This window comes from Manis javanica, chromosome 5 (assembly GCF_040802235.1).
Source record: "Manis javanica isolate MJ-LG chromosome 5, MJ_LKY, whole genome shotgun sequence".
NCBI lineage: Eukaryota > Metazoa > Chordata > Mammalia > Pholidota > Manidae > Manis > Manis javanica.
The window spans coordinates 117,287,639-117,307,196 of NC_133160.1; the positions used below are offsets into that span (position 1 = coordinate 117,287,639).

The window sequence follows — 19,558 nt, forward strand, 5'->3', positions numbered from 1 at the left end:
TTTGCTCACAGTTGAATCCTGTTTCTTGCTAAGCTTTATTGGCTGTGAATTTAAAGGGAGAGAAAAAGGCCCAGTGTCTGATGTTACTGGGTTATTGGTGAGGTACAGAGGCAAGGAAGAACAGGTGGCCAAACCCCAAAGCTCTATTCAGTTGTGAAATGGTGATAACCTATTTCCATCAAGTGCAGTTTCCTTTTGAGTTTTAATTGGGCAGTTGGCCTCAGGCACAGTGAAATCTCTGAGGTTTTGTGAAGGAGGGACAGAGTTGTTGTTGATCTGAAGTCCAACATTTCTAGTTCCCTTTTTGGCTTTTAGAAGTGAAGTTTGGTTTCCTGAGGGTGAGATGAGTCTTTAGGGTCCTACGTTCATGACTAGGAGAGTGGGGTGAGGGCAGAGATATGTCGAAAGAAGTAATAAAAGTACCTGGAAGGTTATGTCTTGTGAATTTTTTTTGAAAATGTAAAAATTAAAGACTTTGATGTGAGTGACTAATGTAAAGCATGTTTAGAGAATCGAAAGAGCCAGGGGAGAATCTCTATGCTAATAATGACTACGAGGAGGCTGAGGTTTCAGAGGTGGCTGGACCCCATGTTTCATCCTCCTCCTTTGCTGCCTGCTTAAAGTGAAGAGTACGAGATTTCCCCCAGGCAGCCAGATCTATGTCCAACTATCCTCTAGAGAAATCTATTCTAGGCTGTGAGATGGAAAAGCTTATAGAGCAGGTGTGTTATTCTTGCTGGATTATCTTCTGTAAGGTTTGTCATCCTCAGCTATTATTTTCTTATTCTTGATTTATTGCTTTATCAACTAAAGACACCACCAAGACACATCGAGTCATTTTAGACCCAGCAAGTAATGGCCACTGAATGTAGGCACTCGCCCTAGAAGTGGGGCTGTGGCAGTGGGATCAGGGTGCCTGAGACAGGAGGGGACTGCTTTCAGAGCCTGCCACCTCCACTATGTGCACCTTAACCTTAGAGCTGATTTAAAGCTTTAGCAGTAAATTAGCAATGGCACAAAGAGTAATTTATTTACTGTAAGGAACTCAGGCTTGGTATCCAGGCTTGCAGAAGGATACCTGTGTGGGTGAGATGAAGAGTCATTTTCTATAGGGATATTTTTCCTTCTATTTTTTCACTCTGTATCCTCAAATTCAATAGATGTTTTTTGTCCCACTGTTCTTTTATAGTGTATATTAGAGAGGGCCCAGATAATAATTTCAGGTGTGTGCCTCATAGATGAAAATGTATGAACATGTCTGTTGAAATAAATATATGATCCATGCATTTTGATAAAATATGTAAGTGAATTCTTTTTTTGTATTGAAAATATTTCATATCTAGATTAAAAAATCATTTGGAAAAAAGTCATGAAACAGCATAGTTTTACTTTAATAAGGATAACTCTTAAGAGATAGTTTTATATAGAATAGTCAATGATTATTTGGTGTGTGATTACAATATAAAAGTGGTATTGGGGGGAATTTATTTTTTCTTTTTTCTTTTTTTCTTTTGTTATTATTAATGTACAATTACATGAGCAACATTATGGTTACTAGACTCCCCCTATTATCAAGTCCCCATCACATACCCCATTATGCGTATGTAAGCGTAATGTACATCAGCGTAGTAAGATGTCCATCAGCATAGTAAGATGCTATAGAATCACTACTTGTCTTCTCTGTGTTATACTGTCTTCTCTATGCCCCCTAACCCCTACATTATGTGTGTGAATCATAATGCCCCCTTTTCCCCCTTATCCCTCCCTTCCCACCCATCCTCCCCAGTCCCTTTCCCTTTGGTAACTGTTAATCCATTCTTGGGTTCTGTGAGTCTGCTGCTGTTTTGTTCCTTCAGTTTTTTCTTTGTTCTTAAACTCCACAGATGAGTGAAATCATTTGACACTTGTCTTTCTCCGCCTGGCTTTCACTGAGCATAATACCCTCTAGCTCCATCCATGTTGTTGCAAATGGTAGGATTTGTTTTCTTCTTATGTCTGAATAATATTCCACTGTGTATATATGTACCACATCTTCTTTATCCATTCATCTACTGATGGACACTTAGGTTGCTTCCATTTCTTGGCTATTGTAAATAGTGCTGTGATAAACATAGGGGTGCATATGTCTTTTTGAAACTGGAATCCTACATTCTTAGGATAAATTCCTAGTAGTGGAATTGCTGGGTCAAATGGTATTTCTATTTTGAGTTTTTTTGAGGAACCTCTATACTGCTTTTCACAATGGTTGAACTAGTTTACATTCCCACCAACAGTGTAGGAGGGTTCCCCTTTCTCCACATACTCACCAACATTTGTTGCTTGTGTTTTCGATGGTAGCCATCCTAACTGGTGTGAGGTGGTATCTCATTGTGGTTTTAATTTGCATTTCTCTGATGATTAGCAATGTGGAACATCTTTTCATGTGTTTGTTGGCCATCTGAATTTTTTCTTTGGAGAAGTGTCTGTTCAGCTCCTCTGCCCATTTTTTAATGGGCTTATTTGCTTTTTGTTTGTTGAGGTGCGTGAGCTCTTTCTATAATTTGGATGTCAACACCTTATTGGATATGTGATTTATGAATATATTCTCCCATACTGTATGACATCTTTTTGTTCTACTGATGGTGTCCTTTGCTATACAGAAGCTATGTAGTTTGATATAGTCCCACTTGTTCATTTTTGCTTTTGTTTCCCTTGCCTGGAGAGATATGTTCATGAAGAAGTTGCTCATGTTTATGTTTGGGGGGGATTTTAGCAACTAGTGGGTGGCCTAGATAACCTTTCTCTAAGATCTCTTCTTACCCTGAGAGTCTGTGAAGCAAATACTGCTGGATATATAAACCTACAGAGTGGGGAGCTCGTTCAGGATCCCAGATGGTTCACCCACAGGAAAAACACACTGTGGGATTTTCATGGGAGCTTTGAAATTAGGCAATAAGTAGATATTTATTGTTTATTTATTATGTGCAAAACAATGTTCCAGGAACTTCAGAAAATTCAATGGACAAGATTCCTTTCCTCAGGAAGTTTTTGACACTGTTATTTTTCCAAATTTCTGAGATCTTCTTATGAAATCTGTCCCAGGAAATTTTCTCCTGAGACTCTCTTTAGAGTTAGAAGGTAATGTTCTAGATAATTTAGAAAATTCTTCCCCTTGTGAAGGAATATACAGATAGTAGGCTAAAATGCCATTAATAAAAACAAGCAGAACAAAACACTTAGATATATCCTAAGCAAGGCAATATAGAAATATCTACTTTACAAAATAATTTACACTATTTAAACAAGATACAAAAGAGCGTGTCTGCAAATAATTCTATCAGGACGTGAAGAATGTTATGTTAGGTTAGTAGCAGCATATATTAGAATTGCCAGTACTGTACTATTAAAGAATACTAAACATTCTCTTATTTGACAGGACAGTTTCCTAAAATGTTTCCTCTCCAGATCCTACAGTTAATGACGGGATGTAGCAGGCACTACCCTTTCCATCTGGATGCTCAGTCCCAGAGTGGCAGTTCTTCCTGCCTTGTTCCTAAGCCTTGTCCCCGGGTGCCTAGCTCTGGGTAAACCATATTTGTCCTTGAATGTGTTTCTCTGCTGACCTGTGTCTACCTGATAAAGGCCATAAGAAAATTAAAAACAAAAGTAGGTATCATTGTTTACTATTTCTGGAATGTATTCTACAATATGGTTAGACTGGGTCAAGAAAAATTTAGGATAGAATTTGGAGAGTAAAGATACAAAATTGGAGAGAGACATGCAATCTTAAGATAGGAAAATGGTGGAGAAGAGAAAAGATTAATTGAAGAGAAGAAAGAAATCAGAGAAGAAAGGGGTTGATCGACAAGTGGTACATTAGGAGACAGAAAAGAAATGTGGGAGGAGAGGATGACAGAATGGAGAAGGTAGATGTAAAGACTAGTGATGGTTAAAGATAGCTTAGGACTTAAGAAGTGATAGCTGGGAAAGAAAAAAAAGAAAGCTAAATATAGAATGGTTGACAGGAAGAAAAGGAAGGAAGGAAGAAATAACAAATGAAACAATGAAGGTAAAGAAAGAGGTAGTAGAAGAAAAAAAATGCCAAGAGAATTTAACTAGGGAAAAAGAAACTGACAAAACCAACACAAGAAAAAAATGTATAATCATTAGGATTATACAGATGTAGAGATCTCCATACATAAAATAGAAAGTTCATCTACCTTTCTGTCTGGCAAATGCAGAGGATTTTGCATTTGTGGAACTCTGAGAGAAGGAAGATCAGCAAGCAAAGGGCAAAGGGAAACTAACCCAGACAAGTGGTTTCCATGTTGCAAGGCACTGCATGGTCATGGTCTCCCTGATTTTAAAAAAATTTTAGGTCTGAGCTAATTAGTGACAGTGAGTCTCAGAGACGCAACCTCGTCAGTATCACCTGGGCCGCCTTCTCTTGCTGGAATGGGGGAAAAGTTAGGGATCACCAAGGGGGTCACATTCTTAGTCAAGTCTTGGGGATAGGAAAGTTTGGGAACCACTGTAGAGTATCAGGTATTTTTCTTCCCCAAAGAATGCTTGGTTGACAAAGTCCCTACACCTGAAGTAGTAAGCATTCTTGTGTCTGGTCCTGTGGATTGGTCCCTATTTGAAGGGGATCAAAAGCAGTGTTTTCATCTGCATTAAGTAAGTCTACATTTATACTCTGAAATTGTGCCCCAGTAGTTAACCCAGCCAATGAGTTAGGAATTTCAGTAGGCATAATTGGATCCCCTTCAAATGGGCCTAGCCTTCCAACACTAGATGGAGTTCCAGTGCTGGAGGAGTGATACTTTCCCAATTTGGAGCCAAAGCAAGGTGACTGTAGGATGCTAGATGGTCTTTGTTGCCTTTCACCTCATTTCCTTGCACTTCACTTTGGATTTCTTCTGGCTTGGGGCCTTCATCAGGTGTACTGATAACAAGCTGCTCAGGAGTAGGGCCAACAGTTCCTTCATTGAGCTGGATGCCTTCAAATATTTGTTCCAAAACATTGTTCCTGTCTCCTCAAAGATCACTGTTGAGACAAGGTATATATTCTTTGATTGAAGGGAGCTGGCTTGGGGAAAGGGCATAATTCCCTTTTGGCCCAGTTGGCTCTTTACAGAGCATGGTGTGCTCCTCCTCAGAGTGGATACATCATCTCCAAAAAGACTTGGGTTTTGGCTTTCCCTGGGCAGCCTTTTCTCTGAGCTGTTCCTTTGGCCAGGTAGGATGCTTTGAGGGAGATGGTATGTCTTGCATTCTTAGTCTGGGTATCTTCAGTGTACAGAGGGCTGGTGTCTTGGTTCTCCCCTGGTGCAAGAGCAAAAGATGAAGTGTGGTCTTGTGAAGCAAGTGGATTGTCGCTGGGCAAGTGGTGTTGTAGTGGAACCACCAGCATAGCAACGACCTCTGTAGCTTAGGTGAGATAAATGTGCTTCTTTTTGACCTACTGGGTAACTTAGAGGAATTAAGTCTTGGAAAGCCAGATGTTTTCCCTCTGGTGAATTTAACCTAGTAATTTGTATGCCATAACTCAAATTGTTACCTTCATGCCATGTTGGATTTTTCTGAAGTTCAGCTTGGGAGTTACTGAAATAAGGCTGGTTCTCTTTCTGGTGTGGTGGACTAGCAGGGTGTTTGTGTAAATATGTTGGTTGATCCCAGAAATTTCTGTTCAAATATAGCCTTCTTTCTTTCTGCCCTTGGGCTTGAATGCTGTGGTCCCAGAAGTTCAGAAAAGGAATCAGAGTGCTTCCTTCTTGTCCAAAAGCATTATCAGCATAAGAGCCCCTGCTCTCCACATGTGGTGTTACAGGTGGGAACTGTATTATATGATAGAAATTTCTCATCTGGGTTCCAGGGGTAAAATCCACCATAAGGGAAATATTCCCTGGGTTTTGATGGGTTATTTAAGTAATAAGGAAGGTATTCCTTTGGTTGATTTGAGGTATATTGCTCACCTTCATATGCCTAACTGTTGGATCTTCTGGAAAGCTTGACTCCTTTGTACTCCATCTACTTTGCCCTGGGAAAGGTTCATCTCCAGTTGGATCAATTGGGTCCTCTTCATTAGAAGGGACTGTCTCTTTTGGATATGGAGTATTCGTGGGGTACATTGGATTTTTGGTATTAGTACTGGGAGAATCATCTTTCTCATCTCATGAATTGCTGCTAAGGTATGGTGAATTTTCCTTGGGATCATAGAGGTTAAAGTCACAGTAGTAAACACTTCCTCTAAAGCCACGGGAAGGATGAGGTAGGTGTTCTTCCTGCATTCCAGGATCTTCGTTATAAGGTGGAGAGGTTTCTTGGTGGTTCCAATGTTTCTTCCAACAAGAAAATGTTCTCTTGCAGGGGAAGGGATTTCCTCAGGGTATACAGGCTGGTATGTATTATGGTTAAATTTTGGATGATTAATTTCTGATTTATACAGGATTCTTCTTGGCTCTAAGATAATTCCTTTGGGCAAAATCTGGCTTTCAGCTTGTTCATCAGAATTTGGGGCTTTTCTGGAATCTCCTCTTGGCTAATAAGAGTTTTTGCTTTGATCAGCAGCAGAATTAAAATTAGGGACTAGCATGTTACCCTTAGGGTGAGGCAGTTTATAGTTTGGTTTATTAATTCCATAGTCTTGAGAGTTTCTCTAGCGGCCAGTTGGATCCCTGTGGAAATGACCATTCTTTCTTTTTGACCAAGTGGCTTCTGTCCTGGATTTTGGATGTTTTCTTTGTGGTCAACAGTACCATGTTGGGGACCCGGAGGGACAATTGGTTTCCACAGAGGAATTATTTGAGGCTGGATCTGCTGGATTTTTTGCATGATTGGGAGAATTGTCTCTTACAGTGGAAGTATAAGTTTTGTGATAAATTGGATTTCCTGAATGAACTGCTTGTTTGCCTTCCCAAGCAAAAGAGTTCTGCTGAGAAACCCTTTGAACTTGCTGGTTTTGGTAAAAAGGCCCATTCTGTCTGTGCCTCATGGTGGTACCAATAGGACCACCATTGTCTTCCTGCAGGAAAACTCTGGATGTTAGGATTTGGATAATTTTCATGAATATTTGGCTGACTTGATCCCCATGGAATTCTACTTCTTGGCACTCCCAGGCCTGAAAATGGTAACTGCAGGGATGGTCCCATTTTGAGCTGTAGGATTGCTCACAGTGTTTCCAGTTGGGCTGGTATCATTTCCACTCTGACTCTTGCTTGGACTGGGTGCATTTATCTGGGTAAAATTAGTCTCAGGACCTGTTGAATTCCTTGAGGGTTCAGGGACTGGACTCTCTGCTTTAGGAGGATATTTTTCTTTGGGATTTAAAAAATCTTGTTCAAGCATCTCTTCTGAATAATAAGGAGGACAAATTTCAAATCTCTGATATCCAAAGTATCCAAAGTAAGGATTCTGTAAGAAAGAAGATGGAAATCAATAACTGCTCTTTGTTTTCCACAATGGTATTGCTTGTAATTTTTTAACATGAGAGAGAAATCTTACTAGCCACATGCTTCTTTTAATATCATTGGCTATGCTTGCTTTCTTGAAAGTTAACCCCTCCTTGGCTTCTATTCCCTCTAGTTCTCTCTTCTGGTACTTTAACTTTCTGACCATTATGTCTCAACTTTAACTTCCTAGGCCTAGATCCGAAATCTAAGTTTCTAAAATAATTAATTTTTTAAATGATTTCATCTTCCATTCTCTTTATTCTGTTGTTCTCACACACTTGCCTTGAGCGATCCACTGCAGGCCAATTCTTTCAATATGGATACATGGCAATGACTTCTAATTACTCTGGCCCGTGACACTGTCTTCTGAGTCTGAGACGCAAGACTACTCCACCAAAGATCTCAAGAGCACCTCCAACTGAATGTGCTTGGAAGTGGAGCTCTCTACCTCCAAACTTCATTCTCCAATAGTCCATGCGTAATCAACTTTTATCACTAACTATCCAGTTTCCCAAGTTTCTATCCTTTCTTCTATTTCCCCAAACAATTAATGACTGAGTCCTATAAAGCCTAAACTTTCATCCTTGTCCTCCTCTCTTTAATCCCAGTGCAATACCTTTTTTACTGCTTGCTCTGGATGTAGTTTTACTTTCCTTTAATCTTGCTTGTCACAGCTTTCAGAGTAGTAGAGGTTTGGGGTAAGTGTACAGGAAAGTTCTGTCACTTTACTCTTTAAATATTATTGAAAGTTACTCTTCCTTTACAGGATAAACTTTAAATCCCATAGTGTAACATAAAAAGCAGAGCAGCATGGTGCTAAAGAGTGGGGGGCTCTAGACAGATATGGATTAAAATCCCTGTCCCATCAGTATTAATATGACTCTGGGCTAATCTAAGTTTACGCATTTGTAAAATAGAGATAATAAAATACTATCTACCTCATAGGTTGTCTTAAGGGTCAAACTAGATAACATATGTAAAGTTTGGTGCCTGGTATTCAGTAAGTACCAAACAAGTGTTATATGTTATATAGTAATAATGGTAATAATAATAATAATAATAATACTTTTTATAGTCATTTGTGATCCGTAACTATTACACCCAGTCTCATTTCTTCCCCCTTGTACTTTATGCAGTTCCAAATCACAGCTACCACTCACAGCACTATATAGAGTGGAATATAGTGTATTTGGGTAAGGAAACTGTGGTATAGACATATCATGGATAAGGAAAATGTGGCATAGAAATATCACGGATAAGCAAAATGTGGTATAGACATATCACGGAATACTATTCAGCCTTAAAAAGGAAGGAAACTCTGCAATACATGACAATATGGAGGAAGCTTGAGGACATTATGCTAAGTGAACTAAATCAGAGAGAGAAAAATGCTACAGGATTCCACTTATATGATGCATCTAAAAGAGTCAAATTCATAGAATCAAAGAATGGAATGGTGATTGCCATGGGCTGGAGGGAAGGGAAAAAGGGGAGTTGCTAATCAATGATGAGCAGAGAGTTTCAATTAAGCGAGATGAAAAGGCATTAGAGATCTGCCGCACAGCATTGTACCAACAACCACTGGTGCTCTACTGTACACTTCAACATTTCTTATGAGGGTAGATCTTATGTTAGGTGTTCCTACCATAAGATAAAAATTGTTAAAACTCACAACTATTACTAGTTCTCTGAGTACTTTATTCTGTTTCAGTGCCTTTGCACACAGCCTCTTCATGCCAAAACTTCTCACCTACACATTTACCCCTCCTGGCAAACTTGGCCCAACTTTAAGACTCAGCTTGAATGCTTCTTTCTCTGTCCTGACTTCCAGAGGCCGAGTTAGGTTTTACTCCCTGGTGATCACAGCAGTACATGTTTCTACTAGAGCAATTATCCCACTGAATTTCAATTATCCTATTTTCATGGGATTCTTCTACTTGATTCTCCCATATGAGTTTTTTGAGTGAAAATGTTCTTCTCATCTTTGTTTTCCCAGTACCTAGCACAGTGGGAAGTGTTCAATAAATGTTTGTTTAATGAATGATTTAACCTTTATGAGCTCTGTCAGTCAGTCACATTTATGTGCCATTTAGGTCATTTAGTTTTTCTTTTAAAACAAATGCAACCTAGAAAATAAGGATTTTATCCTCATTTGTGGCTGGAGATGATGAGATAGATAGATGAGGAGATGTCTCCTATCATGTAGGAAGTGTCCCCAGGAGGTAGAAAGCAGAATTCTGATGCTTGTGTGAACTGCCTAGGTCATTTTGTTTCACTTTCTCATGTTATGTTTGTGAACATTTGAAATGCTAGTTTCTGAGTTGCAGGCAATTATCTGAATCATTTTTATTTGGGACTATTCACAATGTATTTTTGAAGGTACCTATGTCATTATTGACATAGTAATTTTCAATGTCCTTATTTTAACTCCCTCCCTACTCCCTGCTCTGTCCCCCTCTGGTCCTCCAGAGCTACCAGCTTTTTACATTTCACTGAAGATTTATCAGATATTTAAAGAGGAAATGAAAGTAAGTTCCAGGGGTGGAGTGCTGTGCTGTGATCACCACAATGACTTTTATGATGACACAGTGTTAGAATATTTTAACAGTATATCACTCTGTGACATGCGTTTAGATCTTCTCCTAGTGTGGGGTAGTAAAAAACTACTGGATAGGGTGTCAGAAGACTAGGATTCTGGTCCAGTTTACCACTAACTCAGTGGGTGACACTGAATAATAATTTATCTTCTCTGGGCTTCAGGTTATTTGTACAAGGATGGAGCTAGATGGTTACTTAATTCTCCTCTGGGGATAACATTCTAAGATGCTTTTATTTCCTTTTCTATTTGCTAATTGCTTCATCCCTGTCTGGAGTCCAGCACTAACCTGGAGCAAGGTTTATTAGATTTGCCTTTTTTAAGGGGGGTAGGGGGCAGAGGGAGAAAGAGGCAGGGAAAGATGGAGGGAGAGAAAGAAAGGAAGGTGCAGAAAGCGATCAAGAGTGATTTCAATACATGCAGAGGAGAAATGATATATTACATTCATTTTATTTTGGATACAGGTTTAATTCGTTTCACTTTTTTCCTTATATCATGGGCACTTGAGCTGCAGGTTCCTGTGTTGGATATTCTTTTCTTATTCGACGGGGATAAAAAGACAGAGACTAAAGGACTGTGATTCCTAATGGAGACTGTAGCTTTACTTACCCCACCTTCTTCATTCTGACTGGTGGCTGTCCATAACCTGGTGGCACCCTCTGAGAGGTGGGGAGTAAAATGAACACAAGAGAAAACCACTTTTTATGGTGCCATTTGTTTGAAAGACTCAAGGTGTCTTAAAACAGTTTGCATTAGTAATTGGATACTAACATTGTTAGCTTTTAGCTTAAGAGTCATTAGCTCTCACAATCAAGCTATTAATTATAATTATAATTATAATTATAATCTATCAGTAAATGCTGGTAAACACAAAGCCTTCAGCTGGATTCTAGGTTATCAAAATAGCATGTATGGCTGCATCTCCTAAAAATTGCCCTCACCCGTCACTCCAACACGGGCTCGCTGGTGAGCATGTGCGCGCGCGCACACACACACACACACACACACACACACACACACACACACGCGAAGGAATGGAGGGGGAGAGCTAGAGAGGGAAAGGGAGATATTTACATACTACTAGGATACAAACATTTGTATTAGAACATCTAATCATGGAGATTAAATGATGGTTATTTTTAGAATGTCTACTTCACAGTGAGGGTGACAAACTGACAATTCTTCCTGGATTATTGCTAAATACTTTAATTTGAGCAAGGTTTATTTTCCTAATCAAACTTGGAGACTTGAGCTTCTGCTTAGGGGAGGGTTCAGAAAGGTTCCTAGGGAACTTCAAGAAGGTCTATGCAGATGAGATTAACAGCTACTTCAGCCTGAGAATCACACTCATCTGCTTCTGAATCTTCACCTGGAGCTGCCTTAGTTTCTTAGTTCTATATGGCCAGTAAAATGAAGTCAGTTTTTTTAAGGGGAAAAAAAGAAAGTAAGGAACTCTTAGTTCTTGAAATGAATTGTTCCTTTCTGTTAGGAGGCCTTCGTGGTTACAGAGTTGTAGACAGGAAAAGCCGAAGCTACAGCTGAATGAAGAGTCATCAAATGTATCCTGCTGTTCTTTTTGTTAGTTTAACAGCGACTGGCCTTCAATATTTCTTTAGTTCAAATAGTCTTTTTTGTGATTTAAACTTTTAATGCCTAGGAGCAATTCCAAAATTATGTCTTATTTTAATTTTCTTTAACTTTAAAGAGTTCTTGTAAATATTATTCTGCAAGATTCTTTATAATGAAATATCTGTCTAGAAATAAAAAGATATGATGGAAAGATCTTAGTCTTATCATAGCTTATCTTATGTCCCATTTTGTCCAAGTTTCCCCATTGCATTCAGTGAGGACAGTCTTTGTGTTTTCTAATCTTTTGGAGAAGTGGGGAATAGCAATGAAGTAGCACAACCTTTAAAATTTATTCATTAAGTTATTAGTCATTGTTTGGTGATTTAGACTGTTCATGTCACTAAGTTGTCTGGGTAAAAAATTCACTTAAAAAATTATTTTTTCCTACATGTTTACTGATGTGATGGTCTCATTTTATACTCTCTCCTGATTGGAATATGGCATTACATGAGAGTGCATGAACTCGTGTTAGTTTGAGATATAACATGCTAATATTATTTTTTACTTACAGTATAAAGAAAAAAAACCTCACATGTGAACTTGCCATGATGGTGTTGATAGAGAAACAGCCCATTGCCAGATGATGGGAATGTCTAGAAGGAAAGAAAGAATCAGAGTGGCATAAAAGTGAAGAATAAATGAAAAATGAAACAAACTTATTAAATATGATTATTTGGAACTTGGGAGGCTACATCTTCCTTTGCATTAACTGTGGTTAGGGCTCAGATGGTAATAAAAATGACAACAGCAATTAGTATTAGTATTACTGCATAATTGTGTTCTGGGTACTGTGCTGAGCATTTTTTTATTGATTAGCTCATTTAATCCTCACATAATCATAGAAGACATGTGCTATTATTACTCCCATTCCACTAAAGGGTCTGAGGTTCAGAGAAGTTAAGTCACTTGCTCAATATCTCATAGCTGATAAGTGACTAAAGTCAGGAATCAAGCCCAGGCATGTCTGTTCACTCCATTTTTATTCTCTGTGTCTAAAATGGTGCCTGATAATAAATGTTAATTGACTAAAAGACAGTATTTTAGGAGCTCTACACTGGATGAGATCTTGAGAAAGCATTTCTGCACCTGCTGCTTTACATCAGGACTACACTTACTCCATCCTGAAGGACCAGGAGCAGTGATACCTTCCAGGGCAGTATTTTTGATCAAGTAATAGACCCAGAAGGGACTTTCATGCACTCACAGGGAACTCGGAGTCTAGAGAAGCAAAGTGACCTACTCAAGATTATACAGCTAGATGAATCAACTATTAAATAAACAGAGCAGACTAGATAATTGAGTAAGTGGAAGTTTGTTAGTCACATCACTTCTCACAAGACATGATCTGATCACTTTTTTCAGAAATGCTTGCCTAGCATCTCCACTGACATACCTACATTGAAACACAGCACACATTTCAAACTCCTTTTCCTAAACAGGCTCATATACCCTGGATGCAGTCCCCTGTTAAGGGCTTTTGTATCGTGTGGCTTCCCTGTCCCACCCCTCACTTCGCACATTCACCCATGCATTCACAGGGAACGTATCTAACCTCGGGATGTTAGACCAATGTGTCCTTGGACTCCAAGGGGCTGCCACCCATTTATCTAGCATGGGACCTAGGGATAAGGTTTTCTACTTTAGGTATGTTACCTTTTTGAACACTTGTGAAAACTGAATCTCAGAATGACTAACAAACATGAGCTGAGGCTACACGGACAGTGCGTGGGTGTGCACAGAAGTCTGTCGGTCCCTACTTTCCACTCGCCACAATACTGTCATTCACAGGACCGGGCACACACCTCACAAGGGGCACTGCTTGACTGGGCACTGGAGCCAGTCAGTCAGAGTGTCACCTGCAGGCAATTTTCCCTCTATTTCTGGCCTTACGCCCATCTTGGTCCTTCTGTTTTCCTCTGATGAGATCATTCTGGCCCCACCCGCAATTCATATTTGCCTTATCTACCAGAAACGTAGGAATCCAGCAGGATTTAGTGTTCACAAGATAAGTGACTGGAAAATATTGGGTTCTTAAGCAAATGGACATTTTTCTTTCATTGTGTTTAAGAAAGGTTTGTTTTTTTTTTGTCATAGTTTTCCCTTTATTGTAAAGCTTTCTGAAGAGAGAAAGGAATTTCAAGGAGATATTATATATTTCTGTTTTTTAATAATTAGTTTTAAAATAAGTGGAAGATTCTACCATGAAAAAGAGAAAAGGCTTCTCTAATCATATAACTCAGAGTCAGCAGATACCTTAGGATCACCAAAGGCACGGGTCTCTGTTCTTCCGGGTTCACAGACCTAAATCTTTGGTGCCATCTGTGATTTCTCTTCTCCTGTTCCTGGGTAAATCTTGTCAGCTCTGCCTCCAAAATACATCCAGAATCGGACCATTGTGCACCACCTCCATCCACTGCGGTCCAATCTTACCCACCTTAATTCTCCCTCTGCCTCTTGCCCCTCATCAGTTTATTCTCAAATCAGTAGCCAGAGTGGTAGTGACCCTCCTTCTCCTTTATTTTTCTCTACTGCACTCATCATCATTTAACACACATTTTCCTAACTTAAATTCTGTTGTCTGTCTTCTTTTAAAATAGAGGCAGTGACTTTTTCTGTCCATTCATGAATCCCTGGCACCTAGGACATGGTAAATAGTTGTGGAATTAAATAAAACCTGGTAATTCACCCCCCTCATTGGGCATATAAGGGAACGAAGGCCTAGAGAGATCAGCTGGTTTTTCCAGGGTTTTGCCACTGGTTAGGGTCGGTGCTGGGGTGGGTGGGGGGCACTGACTTTGAATTAGTGTCCATTTCACTGCATGGTGTTTTGTTTCGAGCAATTCTTAGCAACTGATACCACATTCCAGGTTTGAGACTTAACAAATAATGATAATGGGAGAGTGAGGGAGCCAGAGAGAGTGGGAGAACATGGATAGCCAGAGAGAGCAATGTCAGGGAGACAGGGCAGAGACAGCCCTGACTACATTCATGCCATAAAAGGACACCCTCTAACCCACCCACCACACTGCTATCAGGGCAATTTCATCTGAACCAGTTCTGGTCCTATACGGAGCACCCTTCTCTGGGAGCTACAGAACCAGAGGTAAACTCCTTAGCTTGGCACTGAAGTCAGCATTTGCCTCCTCCTGTTTTTCCTATGAACACTGCAGAATTTTCCTGACACCCGGATGCTCTGGCCATATTGTTCCACTTCCCCTCCTCCAGGTCTTTCCACATATTGGTCCATCAGCACATGTGGCTTCCCAAGCTAGAATCCCCTTCTTCCACTTGGAAAACTCTTTTCAGAGGTGGCTCAGAAAGTCCCTCCCCTGTGAAATTTCCCCTGCTGTCCCAACAGAGTCAGATTTTCAGTCATTTGGGTCCTTATCTTGATGGTAGCATTTCCCACAGCATTTGAATGACCCATGCATTTTGGTGCTGCTCTGTCTCTAGTGGCCAGTACATGCCAGGGCCTCGTGTGGTTCAAAATGTCTCAGCTGAATGAATGAAGATCAATCACAGCAGCCTAACTGAACTTGGTTCTTAGAATAAGTGATTATGGGCCGCATAAAGGAGGGTTCACACTTATAGACGTAGCAGCTGCCTATAGAAAATGAAGTTAGGCTACAGCTTAGAAAGCTCTCTCTTGTGACGACAATTAGCGAGTTCTAGATTATAGCTTTATTAAGCACTGTGTGATTGGCAGTTTTTGGTGGCACAGTTCTCATCAGCTCTACTTCCTTTCCAATGACTGTGGCATATATTGCATTTTAAATTAATTAATTAATTCATTTATTCATTCAGTAAATATTTATCAAATACACTTCCTAAGTCAGGTAGGGTCTGGGGACTATGAGGTAAACAAAACAAATATATTCCTGCCATCAGAGAGCTTCTGGGCTAGCAGGGGAGGCAGATCTTAAACAAATATTATACCATAATTAACTTATTGCAATTGGAATGATAGATGATATCATACTAAAAAGCATAGTACATACAGGTCACTGTTGTGGGTTTTTAACATGTTGAATTTTATTACCTCTCTTAGCCTTGAGTATTTTGTTTTGTTTTCAGATAAGGAAGTTGTGGCACAGAGAGATTAAGCAAGGGGGTCACAGCCAGGAATGACAGAATTGGGATTTAAACTACTATATTATGCCATTGTATTGTACTAGTGTAAGAAGGAGTATTTTCAAGTGCTAATGAAATGCAGGCTATGAGTCTGGGTTAATTTATATACTTTCTCTCACCAAGACTAAGGTGCTTCAGAATGTGGTGGAAGGTGGCACAGAATAGCAGACTGGAAATGCTTCAGTCAGGCTGCCTTCCAATTGTAGGTACCATATTGTTCTCTGTATAGCCTAGAGAGCAAGTTATTTAGCTTATTTGGTACTCAGTGTTTTATTTAAAAATTTGTAATGTGTGTATTTGACTAGTTGTTCTCCAAGGACCTTTCACTTATGAAATCACCAAATGTCACCTCCTCAGGGGGCTCTCCCTGACCACCCCATCATCCCTTCTTCCTCTTTCTTCCCTTGCCCAGCTATAGTTTTCTTCCCAGGAGGTATCATGACTTAGTATTGTATCATAGATTTGATACTCTATTTCCTGCTGTTTTAATGCCTAGGCCAAGCTCAGTGCATGGCGCTCACTTTAATCTCTGTTGAACAAAGGTCTTTTCCAGGCAGTTGGGATAGGTAACAACCCTCACAGCCAGCCTCGGATCTTTCACAAGAATATGTGCTTTGTGCTAGCGTTTCTGAAACTGCAAAAAAAAAAAAAAGACAGACAGATGTTCTGTTTTTAAGAATCTGCTATAGAAGAAAACTGCACTTCATAAACTTAGCTTAAAGTGGCTAACCTGGCATATTTGAGCATTGGGTAGATATGGAAGAAAGCCTTAGAGATTCAAGACGGAGAGACGATCTCACTCGGGGTTTCTTCCTTTCTTCCACTTTTCCCAAGGTCGCTACCTGTAGCAGTACAGTCGTGTCATCCGGGGCTCAGTCCTCCTGGCTTCATGGAGGTAGCAGAGTCCTAGACAGTCCTACTGAAATGGTGTCCAAAGTGTGCTAGACACATAACTCTAGAGTTGGCCTTTCTTTCATGTCAGTTTTTCCAAACACATCTTTAAATAACACCCACACATTTCTAGTTTGTGAATAAATTAGGATGTAAATCTCCATCCACTTTGGAAAACTCACAGTTGTTTCCTTCCTTATGCTCACAACAGCTTATCTTTAAGACATTATCAAGCTGGTGGTTTGGTGGTCTCTGGGTAGAAAGCTGCCGATGCCTGGAGAAAGAGGAAAGCACACGGTGAGCTGAAGGCATCAGCAAAGGGCATCACAAACAGCTTTTTAATGGCCGTTTCTCAAAGCTGGGGATTTGTTTCTATCATCTGGCTGCTGTGGAGTGTGGTTGCTGGTACTTCCAATGTTTGTGGAAGAAAGAAATTCTCTGAACTTCTGGTCTGGTGACCCTCTTTGCAAAATTCAGTGCAATCTAACTCTCAACACCTTTTGACTAGTAGCCACATGGTGTCTATACAAGTCAATCCTTTAGTGCTGAGCAGTGGATGGAAGTGGAACACACTTAGGAATTTAAAGTTTTATGTGTTTGAGACTTATTTTCCCAGAGAGTATTTTCCAGTTCTAAAAAAGTTCAGAGTAGGTCAGTTTTGAATATTTGTTTCATCACATGCAGTATCGTATACTGGTGAGCATTTGAATGATTAGATGTTAGGCCACTGAAACTATGGGGAGAATGTTATGCATTCCTTCCATTTATTTTTTTTTAGAAAAATGATTCATAGCTTTCATTAGATTCTCAGATGAATGTCTGAATCCTGCGGAGGGTCTGTGTGGGAAAGCAGTGAATGGGAAATCTGAAGGCTTGGGTTTTTCAGGCCCTGATAGTGACTAGAACTTCAAAAAAGATATTACTCTTCTGGGCATTAGTCTCACTCATAAATGGGTGTTTTCCCAGACTTTATTCATGTATACATAGTTATTTTTGTACTGCCCATGTGATTGTTGCCATATTCTACCATAACCTGTCCTGTTTCCTGAATATTTTTTATTTAAACAAAAATACTTTTTAGCAGAAACATCGTTTTTGCATTTGTGAGTGGGAAACCAGCCTTACCCAATGTAAGTAAAAATAAAGCTATTCACGCACTCCATGAAAATTATTGTCCTTATACTGATGGTAGGCATGCCACACCTGAGTCACTCTGGTGTACTGAATCTGTCATGTTTACCTCCCTAGATTCATGCCCCACGTTCTCCATCCAGAAGGGGCCAGAAAGAATTTCCTTTCCTAAGGCATGGGGGAGAGCTCTGTGGCTTTAGTTTCCATAGGGGAGATTCGGAGACATGGTTATGGGGTGTGCTGCTTTAGAATCTCAGTGGGAAAGTAGGATTCAGAAGCAGTAGGGGCCAGGTGGCGGTGCTTCTCTCAGAGACAAGGAGGATGCAACTGCCATAATAAGCCACAGGATGGATGGCAATGAGGGTGCTCTGTCAGGATCTGTGATGATATCTGGCAAATCATGTGTCTCCAGAAAGAAAAGGACATCCTTTTAAGGTATTACTTCACATAAAAAGACAAAAGATTCTAGGTTCACAGAGCCTATCTCAAGCCCCATAGTGGGACTCCCAGTCTGATCTAGTTCCCAGATCTAGAGCCCCTCAGCTGAGAGGAGACCAGGTCCTTGTGAGCCAGGACCACATATGTTTACCATGGAAGTTTCCCTAAGCCTCCTCCAGAGGGCCCTGAAGCAGTTCTCTAGTGTGACTGTAGGGTGGACTGGGAGAAGGGAAATACCCAAACTTCCTGGAGGTTATTAGTTAGTGCTTCTGAACCTGAAAAGCCTTTATAGTTTACAATGAAAGATTATAGAAGTCAGATAAGAGGTGGAATCTTGGTCCACATCCATTTAACAGTGGGTCCAATGGATCTATCTTGTGGTTAGTTCTTCAATCCCAAGTGCATAGTGAGAAAAGATATACCTAATAACTGGTAGAATCCCACATTGATGTCTATGTTAGTAGATCAAAAGCCATGATGGTAGGAAGGGCCACTGTTTTCTTCCAATCTCTTTAGCAAGATGATAAGTCCTGTAGGGGGAATTGCAGAGATTAGAATCACCACTGAGGATTTGAAAGATACAGGGAAGATGTCCTACCACATCTCCATTTAACTGGCCTGTCTGGCTGATGCAAAAGCTTGACGGATCATGGAGAACCATGGTGAATTACCACACACTCAATCAGGTGTTGATGACAGTTGTAGTTATAGTTCTAGATGTGGTAACTTTATTGGAGCAAATCAGTATAGCCTATGGCACCACATATGTAGTTACTGATCTGGCAGATGCCTTCTTTCCAGTCCAATCAGTAAGAAAAATCAGAAGCAGTTTGCTTTTAAAAGGTAGGAACAATACAGACTTCAACTGTCTTGCCCCAGGACTGAGTCTCCTGTCATCTATCATAATATAGTCCTAAGGGTTCTTGATCTTCATATTCCACAGGAAACCATGACAGTCCCTTACACTGAAGACACAACACGACAGGCTCTGATTGGCAGGAAGCAGCAAGACAGAGGGTGGGAGGTAGATTTCATGGGACTGCTGACACTTCTAGGAGCCTGGTAGTCTGGGGCATGAGCTGAAGGGAAAGGCAAGTCGAGCAGGTTGCACCATCCTGCAAGGGAGAAGCAAAATGCTTGTTGGATTTCCTTGTGTTTTGGAGACAACATATACCACATACTGTATAGCTTAAAAGGCTGCCAGTTTTGAGGGGGGCTTAGGGTAAGAAAGGGATCCATGCAGTAGCATAAGCTGCTCTGGCACTTGAGTATTGTAACTCAGGGACCCAAATGTATTGGAAGTATCTACCAC

At 40.2% G+C, this 19,558-nt stretch overlaps 1 protein-coding gene across 1 annotated transcript; it reads right to left on the bottom strand.

The window, feature by feature from the left end:
• Positions 1–4,441: 4,441 nt before the first annotated feature.
• Positions 4,442–7,392, bottom strand: ENAM (enamelin). The gene is given in 12 exon segments (XM_017655632.3): positions 4,442–4,866; positions 4,869–5,043; positions 5,046–5,236; positions 5,239–5,362; positions 5,364–5,807; positions 5,809–5,960; positions 5,963–6,316; positions 6,319–6,657; positions 6,660–6,778; positions 6,780–6,985; positions 6,987–7,103; positions 7,105–7,392. Coding segments are annotated over 12 exon segments (2,745 nt in total). The 5' UTR covers positions 7,327–7,392; the 3' UTR covers positions 4,442–4,564.
• Positions 7,393–19,558: the final 12,166 nt, after the last annotated feature.